The sequence below is a fragment of the Corvus moneduloides genome, chromosome 3, assembly GCF_009650955.1.
Source record: "Corvus moneduloides isolate bCorMon1 chromosome 3, bCorMon1.pri, whole genome shotgun sequence".
In the NCBI taxonomy this organism is placed as follows: domain Eukaryota; kingdom Metazoa; phylum Chordata; class Aves; order Passeriformes; family Corvidae; genus Corvus; species Corvus moneduloides.
This window is the reverse complement of record NC_045478.1, coordinates 3901680-3914726: the sequence shown is the minus strand read 5'-3', so window position 1 is coordinate 3914726 and position 13047 is coordinate 3901680. Positions and strand designations below refer to the sequence as shown.

The following is a 13047-nucleotide window of genomic DNA, read 5'->3' as shown; positions in this document are numbered from 1 at the left end:
GTCAATACACAGCTGGACAGTCATCTACCACTGGTTCTTCTTCTGGAGCTTCCTTCAGGTGTTCAGGCTGCACTCTGGAGAGTAGATGGAAAAGCAGCCAGACAAGGAGACCTCACTTTGTTGCCTCTTTCTGCCAAATGTCCAGAAGATTTCAGAACTTCTCAGTTCCACGGCTCCACAGCTGTGGAGTAGGAACCAACAGGCAGAAGTGCAGGATGAATGTTTGAGGAATAAGCGGTGGGACACGCAGGGTGGGATCTGAGTGCCGGTGCCCTCCAAATCCTCTCTGGAGGCTGGCAGATACAACACAGGGATAAATGACTGAACAGTGAGGTTTTTAAGCAGAAATTGCAGGCAGGGGGAGACAACGTAAGGGTGCCCAGAACAATAGAAAATCTTTATAATTAGGCAACTGAACCATGTTTCCAGGGAGAATCTTATACCTACATTCAGGTTTCTTAGTGTAGATTTTCTCTAGATACCTCTATCTACCAGTCCCACTGACTGCAGTGGCTCCACTGGCTATATTGAATAGATCTCTACTGGAACAGCAGCTCATGTGCTGGTGTCCACATTGCACCTAAATTCAGGTGTCTTGAACATGTGAACCAAATTCTTACCTACAAGGTGCAATCAGTTAAAAAAATACTGAGTTGCTTGGAAAGAGTAAAAAGACAACAGGCAGATGCTGAGAGGTTTTCTGAAGGGGATGCAGAGGGTTCAATGAACTTTTCAAACCACTTTTTTTTCTGTGATTGGGAATGAAAATACATCTCGTTACACCAACAGAGTCCCTTCTTCATGCAAGTTGGACAGCTGTGCAGGGATGATATGTGACTGTAGTGTGGGACTCAGCCCACAGCTAAAGATGGGACCCACACAACAGAGGTGCTGGAGAAGTTGGAAAAGACATAAATTGGTGAAACTCACTGGTGCCCTAATTATTGTTATTTACTCACTGCTAACACATGGCCACTTAATGAAATACACCGATTTACCCTTTGACAAGTCAGTATGGGGTTTTCCTTGAAAAAAGGGGGAGTAAATGCATTAGAGCTCTTACCACAAGCAAGGTAAGAGGCAGTTGAATTGTCTGGGGTTCCCTCTCCAGACAATCAAGCCATGAGCTAATGATGTCCTTAGGCTTTTTGCCTCCAATGAGTGACATGACTGACAAGCAGCCATCACGAGATATGCGAAAGAAAGAATGTGACAAGTTGAAACTAAAAAGAGAAATCCTATCTGGATAATTACTTGGCAGAGCTCTACTATAAAAAGCAAAAGCAGCCTGCCAGCAAAGAGCAGCTAAGTGCAGTTTAGTTCAGGATGAGTCCAATGGATCAATGTGTGCCAAGTGAACTTCAGCATTTTCTTCAGCTTTATTGGGAGCTGAGGGCTTTGTTCAGCAGTGGAACAGGGCACTTTCTGCACATATCATCTGAGTTTTAATGCTTATGGGTTAAAATGAACAGAATCATCCTAGCTGAGAATGAAAAAACAACTGTGAGATGTTGAACTCATCATTTCTTATCTTGTTTTGACACAGATGTGCTAATGCTATTTAGCACTTTGTTTACTCTCTGAACTTCAAACTCTCCTTTTATAAGCTGGAAAAATAGCTAATTTTTACAGTATGATAGGGCAGAGAAACAGAAATAAATGGTGTAACTAGAATTCTATTGCAAACATCACCATCAAATACAAGACTTTGAAGGATAAAGTGAAAAAGATAAAATCCTTATCTTAGAGGTAGGACTATGAAAGTAGAAGTAACCAGAAAGTTTCCCTGGATCCAACAACACTGAAGGGCTAGGAGCACCCATAGAAATTCCTGTGGCAGTAGATCCACACATTTTGCTTTGGGTTTTCCAAGGGTTCTGACAGAGTTCTTTGTTGGTCTTAAATCATCTCACATCTTCCACTGATCATAATTCACACTGGATTGTGATCATACATTAAAGAGGAAAGCAGGGATGGACCTTATAGGGTCAAGGGTGCTCCAAGAATTCTGATTTCCCAGCTATCACTATTTTCTCATCCCAGTTTGCCTGTAAATTATCGTTTCAATAAAATTAATTAGGTTCTTGTTATGGTTGATAAACTCCAATTTTACACTATTTTTTTTTCCTTTGTTACATATTTCCCGTCATCATTCAGTTCCTATGTATTTTTGGTAATAATTTAACCTTCTGATTTTTTTTTTTTTCTCTGCAGATAAGAAGCCGAGTGCTCTGGAGGACATCAAACCCAAATAAGATGAATTTCTAAATTGATCACTCTTCTCTAGGAGTTTAAGGGAACAAAATACTCTAGCTTTACTAGAAAATCTTAGGCCCAGGCCATGGAATTAGAAGGAACAGCATGTGGCCAAAGATTGCTGCACTGAAAACAGGGCATGGAGAAATTACACAACAAGGCAGGACCTGGGGATTTGGCTCATGTGATGCCAACCTGAGATCCTGCTCAGGCAATGCTGAATGCTGATGTCCACATCTATTAAATCTGTTTACTAAACTGTCTCATTATCTATTTTGTGTCAGGATTTCTTTAGGGTGTGGTGGAGTTGGACAGATGGGCTTCAAAACCCTTCCTTCAGGCATGGAACAGGCAGGATTGGACAGATGGGCTCCAAGACGTTACCGTAAGGCCTCGAACACATGGGAAGAGAAAGGGGAAGGGAGAAAAACAGGCACTCCCAGCTCTAAATGCAGGCAGAGAAGCCAGTATGAGATGTGGGAAACTTGCAGAATCTCTACCCACCCATCATCCCACAGCTGAAACAAGGACAGCTCTCCAGGAGACATTGGACTGCAACTCAACAGCTGCAAATACCTGTTTGGTTTTTAATATCATTACTACTCACAGATGTGCTGGAGGGGAGTTTGTGCAGCAAAGTGCCTCAATGTTTTTTTAATAAGTGTTTTTAGCAATGAACACATGCTTTTTCTTAAAACCAATATGAAACCATATTTAAAGTGCAAAGGAGTCTAAGTAAGAGCTGACTGACACTCTTTTAAGTATATATATATTTTTAACCTCCCAGATCAGGCTTTCCAACCTCTTTTTCCAAAGAAAAACACAAGACAGCAAAATAACCTTTTTGGCCAGTACTGTATTAACTAAACAGTCCCTTGAGATTAACAACAAACAAATATTGAAGCAGACTTCCTCAGGAGGTGATTACACAAAAAAATTCTCTTTTTAAAGTTCATGAATCCAATCTTGAGAAAGGTCAAGAAATGATCAACAATGTGATCCCAGCGTCCTAAGGATTCCTGTACGTAAATATAATGCCTGGCTTTAGAAACCTTGATATTTAAAGGGAATTATGTGAGTAATTACTTCAGAGTGGAAAAACACCCATTCTGTCTGTTGTAAATAATGTGGAACAGCCCCAGTGACTTTGGGGACTGTGAAACTGCTGGAAGTAGGGGCAAGGTGGTACCTTCCTGTGGTCCTGGTGCTCATCTGTACAGATGGATGAGAGGAAAAAGTGTGCTGAATCCAGCTGTTTCACACCACAGCAGGATTTCCAGGTATTATGGGGATTCTCCATGACTGTTTATGTTGGCTTTAAATACTTCTCTGTCACACAAAGTGTCCTATTAATGCCCATAGTCACCAGGCACTGCCTGAACACTAGGGCAGATCCTGCCCTGAGGAATTACTGTCTCATAAAGCAACCCCACAGGAAGTAGGGAGGGCTTTTACACCTATCAGATAAAATCTCTGCCACAGTGACACCAGGAGTGAGGTGCAGATTGCAGTAATTGTAACGTGTTGCTATTAAAGGAATAGGTAATTGGCTCCAGTGGATAATCATCATGCTTCACACGAATTCTGGGTGTCCAAACTGCAGATATACGGACAGCCACGGGGCATTAGGTTGGGCAGCAGGTGTATAGTCTAAGTCTTTCTCCATACTTTTTTTTCCTATCAAGAACAGAAATAAACCCCAGGCATCCCAAAGATCAGCTGTTCACTCACCCACTCTCAGCACACCCCCCAGCACCACGACACAGGCTGCGCTCAGGACGTTGCTGGCGTTGCTGGGGAACTCGAGGGTCCCCAGGATGTAGAGTTCTCTCAGAGGGGGAAGAGCCACATCCACCAGGATAGTCCTATCTGAAAAACAAAGCAGAGAGTTGTTTAGGCCAATGGCAGCCTGCCAAAAATACTTGCCAAAAAGTGTGGCATGGTGGTGAAGAATTTCAGCTTGGCTTGAGTTTTGCGTTATTCAGATTGGTTTTCATAGAATCACAGAATGACCTGGGTTGAAAGGCACCTTAAAGACCATCTTGTTCCAACTCCATACCACACTTTCCACTAGCCCAGGTTGCTCTAAGCCCCCTCCAATACGGCCTTGAACTTCCAGGGATGCAGTCACAGCTTCTCTGGGCAACCTGTGCCAGGGCTTCACCACCCTCTTAGGGAATAATTCCTTCCCAATATCTAATATAAACCTAATCTCTTTCAGTTTGAAGCCATTTGCCCTTGTCCTGTCGCTCCAGGCCCTTGTGAATAGTCTCTCACCATCTTTCCCATTTTTTCCTCATGGAATTGACGAAAACAAGAACGAAAAAATGCCACATCCCTGGAAGTGTTCAAGACCAGGTTGGACAGGGCTTGGAGCAACCTGGTCTGGTGGAAGATGTCCCTGCCCATGGCTGGAGGGTTGGAATGAGATGACGTTTAAGGTTCTTTCCAACCCAAACCATTCTGGGATTCTAGGAAGTGAAAAAAGTCCAACACTATCAGCTAAGTGCTTCAGGGTACAAATGGCCTGCAAGTCCCCCATTTGTCAACAGCAGTGATCAGTGTGACAAACTGCAGCCACACACCATGAACTACCTCCACTGACTCCCTGTCACTGCTTCTCCCTCTTTGCAGCTTGGATTTGCTCTCCCGGGTTTTGTATATGAAAACCCACCTCTTCCTCACCATCCAAGAGGAAAGCTTTGCTTACACCAACACAACCTGCAGGAAGCCAGAGCTCACAGAAACACAGAATCATTAAGGTTGGAAAAGACCTGTGAGACCATTGCCAGGTCCATCATGAGTTCCTCTATTCTGTATTCATATTCCCCTCTAAAATTAGTTAACAATGACCAGGAGAAGCACCATTCCCTCAGATCCTTAAGGAGAAAGCAAGAGGGATATTCTTATATCGCAGAACTGAGTGGGGACTGTTGTGGGTTGAGCACAATGGCAACGTCACCGCTGCTTCCTAAAGCTGCAAGTCTGCAGCCTGGGAACCTTTAAAATGCCCCTTAAGTGTTCCAAGTAGGAGATGAGCAAGGATCTAAATGGTGGATCATTTAGAGCTAGAACACTGCACAGAGGTGAACTCCACCCTCAGGGCCCATCTAATGTTCTTGGATGTCACTAAGAGCTTCTCAGTTGATTGCACTGGAAAACAGCTCTGGTCCTGAAACTGTGGTTGCCATCCCCTTTCATTACTGGCAAGAGTAACAGTGTCCAGGTATGGTGCATCTCTCAGTCACTGGGTGTTCCTGGAAGCAGGAAAAGAAAGGTGTTTCCCTAACAAGGGGCTCAATAATGTGTTCTAATCATGACTTTCATAGAAACAGATTGCAGAAAAAAAAAATTTCAACAAAATGACAACCCCACCCTACACAGAGATTTTCTGTGACTTTCATTGTTCTCATATGCATTTATTGCAAGGCATAGATATACAAAACAGGAGAGATTAAGGAGCATGCATATTTTTGGAGTGGATTTTGACAGAGTGGACAATGGGAAGTGACTTGAGAATGGGACACTTGAAACCAGTTTCGTGGGGAATATAAGAGCCATGAAGTGTTTTGGGAAGTGGTTCAGCTGCTTGATGGTTTCACTTCTGCCTGTGGACACTGGCAACTGCTTTGGATGGGAACACAAATGTGTACCCACACAATGGGTAGCACACAGAAAGTCCTTTCCCAAAAATCATGTAATTAGGGGCCAACCCAAACTACTTAGCACAAAGGTTTAAGAACATTTCCAAGCCCTGTTTGCAGGAAACATAATCAATATGATTCTGTGAAAACCTACCTCTGTACTCTCAGAAGTAGATTGAAAGAAAATATTAGTAGGCTGTCTTTAATAGTAGCATTTCCTAGTTTTTGACTCCTTAGTTTTGCAACCCGGAAGTTTCACAACCTCCAGGGAAAGGAAAATTTTATTTCAGGTTGTGTTTTCAGGTCTGGAGTTGTGGCTCTGCTTACAGACTTGTTTGTCTCCTACATACATGTTCCTGCCTTTATCCCTGTGACTCAATTACCCCACCTGTTCCTTTTCCCCCTGTCTTTTTATCCTTTCTCTCTGGCCATGAGCACCCTGAAAGCCCAGGACTTCTGCTCTCAAGGACTACACCAAGTACAGCAGCAAGCCATGGTTAACCCGAACCCCTCATCCCAAAACAAATTCCCTGAACCCTTGGGCTGAAACATCTTTCAAGAATACAAAATTTTCACAGCATTCAGATGAAGTAAGTCTATACGGAGCAATTGCAATTCTTTCCCCCCTAAATCTTATGCTGTTAGTACTTAATATGTTTTTACAGTCATGAAGAGACTCCTGTCTATAATCTCTTTACAGGACAGGTACAGTCCCATGCCCTGCAGAGCTGTGAAGGGAAGGCTCAGGATGTGAGGATATGAAACAGAGAGGAGAATAAGAGGGGAGATGTTGCTAAAATGGTATCTCTCAGACAGAAGGGGAATCTAGTTTGTGAAATCACAGCTCAAGAATGTGGCAAATAGCTGCAGTTGACAAAGGCCATAAGTATATTCATCAAACACAGGCTGAAACATTTTTACAAGGAAAAGCAGCAGCGCTCCCAGGCATGCCATTTATATGTCACATTTCAGTCTAGAACAGAGATTTTTGCTGAGTTGCACATCTTTCTAAAAAAGGTTTTGTAAAGGAAATGCTGACTGCTCTGTAACTGTGGCATCATGTGTGTGAGCGTTGAAACACAGGAGTGAGAAATTCCCCCACTCAGAGATATCTCTGAAAACATAGAGTTTCCTCAGTTTAAAAGGACAGCACTCTGGGGTGTGATGATGTGGGTGTGAAGTCCTCAGAGGGTGAAATGTTGCTCTCTAGAAACAACAGAACACTCCTTTGACAGGGAAAAAAAATCTTTCTACTCTTGAGGAAAGCAAACAGATTCAAAGGCAACTTCCTTACAGAATATGCTCATTTACCTCGTAGAGGGAGATATGACTTAGCAGTTAAAATAATAAACTTTAGGTCACTCAGCTCAAAGGATTTACCTTCAGAGAAAGGCAAACTGGAGCTGTTTTTCCCCCATGAAAATATTCATACAAGGGCAAGAAACCACTTTCAGCAAACCATAGTTTGAGCCTGAAAACAGGGCAGTGTTTCATTGTACATACACTTTCTTCAGACAAAAAGCTCACAGGTATGCCAGAGTCTTAATGTTCAGCTGTACAATACTGAGAAGTCACTAATGACTCCAGCAATGACACAAAATGCCTTTGATCAGCCACATTGCTGTATAAAACACCATAGCATGCCATTGAATGGAAATCAGGCACAACAGAGGAGCTATTATATGGGATACAGTACTCCAGCATTCATCTCTTCAAACAGAAAAACTTCAAAGAAAATCAAAATCAGAAAATGAAGAACAGAGTGAATTCCACTACTGGAGGAAAAAAAAAAAAAAAGAAAAAAAAAAAAAGGAAGATAGAAATTGCCAGAGGCTACATGATATCATATCAATACCCTTCAAAACAGCATTCCTTTGCTTGGAATTATAACACATTCTCCTTCCACCCAGGGCACGCTGCATCAGGAGTGTGTCACACTAAAAGCCATAAACCAAAGCCCTGCAAATCTCAGGGGTTTGGGAAGCTAATGCCACTGCTGGCTGCTGGAATGGCATGACTAAACTCCTGCGGCTTGTTTTCCAAGGTGCTGGGGCTGCTGAAGCCTGATGCATGTGAGAGGTCCTTGTGGGATGGCTGTGGCTCTGGAGGATGAACCTCCAGGGATAAAAGCTCAAGTTGTGGCAGCCTGAGCTGAGGATTTCCAGATCAAGCTGGAAGAGACTCACATCCACTGGGGAGACAGACTCTGATGAGAACTGTAGCAACATACCAACACTAAAAGTCACTAAAAGTCACTTTAACATGAGGGACCCACCTCTGTTACAAGTGAAATTCATCCTCGTACTAAGGAGTCTGTGAAGTCAAACAGGTCAAAAAAAGGAAGAACTTAGTACACAACCCCAATTTTCAAGTTTGCCAGATCTCTAGGTGTCAAGCAAACACCCAGCAAGAACACAAAAACCTTGTTTCTGATATGTATATTTTGCTAAGAGAGGTATTTTCTACCTTTTCAAACCTTCCTGAGTCCAGCCCATGAAGTGGCCCTAATGATGCAATTTTGCTTATTTTGTTAAATAAGCAAATTGAAGATTTCAATAGCCAAATTTAGGCAGTGCCCCAGTTCTCCAGTGAGCTCTAAGAATCCACATTCAGTCAAAGATTTCAACAGTGTCAGACCAAAGTCTTTTCCTGCACTTCTTCACACTAGAAATGAGCATTAAGCTTGTATTATTTGCTTTTCTGGCTCTAAAACTGTTCTTTGGGGGCTTATAGGACTAAGCCAGTCATGCACAGAATACCAGAAGTAGGCTCATGTCTTGGCTTTCAACCAGAAAATCATTGTAGATGGCTCGCAGAAGAGAATTTTAAGTAACCAAAAGACAGCAAAGACACAGCTGCATCCTGCCAGGAGTGAATCACAAAAACTTATTTAGGTGTGCATAGCAGCACAGAATTCAGATGGTTTGTAGAATATTCTTTCTCATGAGAACAAACTCTCACTTTTTTGAAGCCATCTGGAGTTATTCTGAGTTTAGCAGGGTCTGCACAAACCAATGGAAATGGGAAAGGAAACATCTATAAAATGCTACAATTAAACATACGTTTTAAAATTTCTGATTTAATTTTAGATTTTGGATCCAAGCAAGGGGCTGACTTCCTTTAAAGTGGAACCTGAACACTTGTGGCAGCAAAGCAAAGCATGAGAAACGGACAGAAAATTAATCTTGCCTAACTTCATTTAAAATGCATGTATTTGAGCAACAAATCCAGTTCCCTTATCACACTGGTGAGGACCATGACTCCAGTTTAAGACACTGTATCTGTTGGCTCCAATGCCAGTGAGTATCTCAGCACCTCCAAAGCAGCAGGAAGGAAGAGGGAGAGCAGAAATAAAATAGAGAGGATGACCAGAAAAGGCAGACATGCAATGAAATAGATGGTGTGATAGACAGCTTGTGTTTGTGTTCTTATTTGTGTTCTTGGGATAAAATTGAAGGAGGATTCCAGAAAGGCACTGGAGAGGAGAGCAGCTTCTTCAATCAACCAACACACACATTTACTCTAGTGATGGGAACAAAGAGATTTTTTACAGAACCACAGAATCATGGAATAACCTGGGTTGGAAGGGACCCACAAGGATCACCAGGAGTCCAGCTCCTGGCCCTGAACAGAACAGCCCCAAGAATCCCTCTATGTGTCTCAGAGTGTGATCCAGACCCTCCCCCAGCATCATTGCCCTTCTCTGGACATGCTCCAGCTCCTCACCTTTGCAGGAAACACAGAGGAGTTTTATTCATTGTGCATCACAAACATCCTTTAGTTTCCACTCTCTTGAACTGATCTAAACAACAGAACCCCAAACACTCAGCCAAACCTATTTATTTATTCATTTGTTATTGTCTGCTTCTGTGTAAACTGTGATTTACCTCTGTGCCTCTTCATACCTGCATCTGACACAGGATGTTGAAGACTGGAATGTTCTGGTCATACGACAGTCATGGGCTGTTATTGGTGAACTGGTTATCACAGAATCACAGAATCATTAAGGTTGGAAAAGACCTCCAAGAACATTGAGTCCAACCTGTGACCAACCTGTGACCACCTTGTGACCCAGCCCAGAGCACTGAGTGCCACATCCAGACATGAACACCTCCAGGGATGGGCACTTCCCTGAGCAGCCCCTTCCAATGCCTGAGCACCCTTTTCATGAAGACATTCTCCCTGAACTCCAACCTTTCCTACTCTTCAGCTCAATGTAAGCTCCCCCCAAAAGTGAAGAAAAGTAATATTTTAAAAAGTACAGCGTTGTTTTGTTTTGGTTTTTTTTATATTTATCAGAAAATTGAAGATTAAACTAAATATATATTGAAAGTGGATCATAATTCTGAATGTAACCTGCAATTATATATATACATACATACATAAATATATATATTCTTTAATGACACAGGCCAGAGAAGCTCTAACCATGACTGAGGCTCCATACCCAAATACAAACACAAACATTTCCTTCCACAAAAGCCATAAACCAAAACCAGGTGGGAGAGGAATAGATATGAAGTGTTGTTATCCACATTTCCAGAAGTGGAGCTGTCATAGGTAGAGAAACTTAACTGTTTTCAAAAAAATGAGAGGGAAACAGCATCAAGTTCCAGAATATTTCAGGTGCATATCAAACAATATTCAAGGGATCATTCAATCATTATATCTGGAAAGGCCATCAGGACCTCATGTAGTCCAGCTTCCTGATCAAAGGAGGGTCAGCTCTTATGTAAAATGGTTATCACAAGTTTTTTCTCCAGATTTTATTGCAAATTCCCTAATATATTTACTACAATCCAGTTTTCATGCAGTAATGTCGTAAGATGAGCTGGGGCTTAAATGTAACTCAGGTTGAAATACAAGCTGAAATACAGGCATAAGCTAAAATGTCTAGGAGGCATCCATGGCAAATGGTCTGAGAGATTACCATTGATAAGTAGGAATTGCAACAGGAAAATAAAACAGAAGGTGAAGCAATTGCAGAAATGTAAATTATGATCCTTGCACAAAACACAGAGAGAGATGGATCAAGAGATGAGCTCTGTGTGAGTTGTGGTTCTGGGTCTTACAAATTCTCTTCTGAATTAAGATCCCTGCACATATTCCAGCTTTAAAGTCAGTATAAGTGCTTTTGTTCGTGTGTATGTGAAAATGGAAAAGAATTATCATTCTCTTCCAAAAACTACATTTTTGTACTGCAGTCTGTATGACAAGGAACAAATGCAGGGTCCTGCACACACTGGAATGGCCACCAGTGCCAAGGAGCCCATGTTGGGACACAAATATAAATCCCAGCTTAGGCAGAGCCCAGAACTTCTACAGAAGTTAACCACCTGCCCTTCCTCACATACTTGGCAAGATGATGACATCTTCCCCGGGGCCTGGGATGCTGCCGTTGGATCCACCCCAGCCTTTTCCCACATCATTCCATGTCTCTGGGTGTGACCATTTCCAGACAGCACCAGAAGGAACTACAAAACAGGACATATAAAGAAAGAATTATTATTTTCTGTAGCTATAAGAATTACCATTTCTTTGATAGTCAAGCATCTGTGACATTAACATCCTCCTTTTGTCACTGATGAAGCAACACTAACTGCTTTATGTTATTTTCCATGCTTAAAGAAAACTGCTTGATTAAATTCCCAGAGATGGGAATTTCCATACTTTCCTAAAGTATGAAAGATTTTTTTAAATGAGTGGTCAACTCTTCCAGCCTTGTTAACACCCAGAAAAGCAGTTTTCCCATTCCAAGGGGGGAACCAAGATCTGCCTTGGAAAAGCAGCTTGACCAAGACACATGGAAACTCCTGCTCCTTCCTGAAAAATTTCATTTTCAGCTCAACCCAAAAGAAAACTCCTCAGCCTTAGCATCAGGAAAATATTGGGAGAAACTGAGTTCACAAAATGCAGATGCTGGACTTGCACTTGTATTTTAGAGAGCTAATGAGCCAGGCTCCATCAATTAATTGCCCTTAAGTTTGTTCTGCCACAGGAGAGGAAGGAAAGCCTTCAAGGGAAAATCTTGCTCACTAAGTTTAGTAAATCCTAGACTAACGCAGGCAGGGCCTCCCTCTGGAGGCCTCTGCAAGCACCTACTGCTGTCCTTCCACTGTAAACAGAATTCTGGCATTCTTTTTCTTGAGGAAAGCTTGATTGGGGACTGAAAGCATGGGAGTAAGCTCATGCTTAGATTTTGGGGGCTAGACCTAGTTCAGTAATGTTGTGGTGTAGAAAAAAACCTCTGTTGTCAGCACAGGGAAACACAGAGTTAAACCCATGTCGAGTTCCCTAAGTTTGGGTCTGTCTTTCCATCACTTGTTTGTTCTGGGAGAAACACCCTGTCAAAATGTCTCTAAACCTTTTTTCCACATAATTGATTATTGTTAGTACACAACATAGCAAGGCAGCTAGTACCAAAAAATATAAAAATTTAGAGGTCTCCCTTGTCTCTGGTGTATTTTTCTGTCTGACTCAACATGGAACTGGGCAGTAATATCAGACTATGGAGCACTAAAATACTCTGTAGTCTTACATTCTCCATGACCTTTCTGATCTGCTGTGGTATTTCCCAGCAAAAGTTTATAGTCTTTTATACTGTGGAATCACACATTTATCTTGAGCAATGGTAGATAGAGCTCCATGAAATGCTTCAATGAATACCAAGAGCCTCTGTTGGCTTGATAGATTTTCAAAATATTGAAGTGAAAAATAGCAATTTACTCCTGAAAAAGCCATAAAAAAGAAATGGTGTGACTCCCATACCAAGGCTTTCTGACATAGACCGTCACATACCTGGGGTGGGTAAAGCCACTCTTTCCTTCTCTTTCAGTGTGACCTGAATTAAGTCAGCTCCTGTGACTGAACACAGAGAATTTTAGGGAGTTACAGCAAGGCCTTTCAAATTAACACACAAAAAAATTATTAAATCAATTGCTACCCATGAATTCCTGACAACATCATACATTTCTTACAAAAACATTTTTTTAAGAGCAACTGTACATGTTTTCTAAGCATTTTTTGTCCTTTTTTTGTACTTTGAGAAAGGATTAAACAAACACACTTTAATTTACAGATATGGAAGGTCTCAAGACAACTCATTAGAAACAGCTAAAAAGAAAACATTCAACAATCGGAAATTCTA

The 13047-nt window shown here is 41.8% G+C and overlaps 1 protein-coding gene across 2 annotated transcripts in view; it reads right to left on the bottom strand.

The window, feature by feature from the left end:
- PKHD1 (PKHD1 ciliary IPT domain containing fibrocystin/polyductin) overlaps window positions 1-13047 on the bottom strand; it is a 244280-nt gene that overhangs the window by 82916 nt on the left and 148317 nt on the right. For both annotated transcript variants that reach the window (XM_032104486.1, XM_032104487.1), the window contains exons 50-52: window positions 12699-12764; window positions 11255-11374; window positions 3988-4125 (exon numbers count right to left, since the gene is read on the bottom strand). In XM_032104486.1, the coding sequence (XP_031960377.1) occupies window positions 3988-4125; window positions 11255-11374; window positions 12699-12764 (324 nt within the window). The remainder of the gene's footprint in view (window positions 1-3987; window positions 4126-11254; window positions 11375-12698; window positions 12765-13047) is intronic.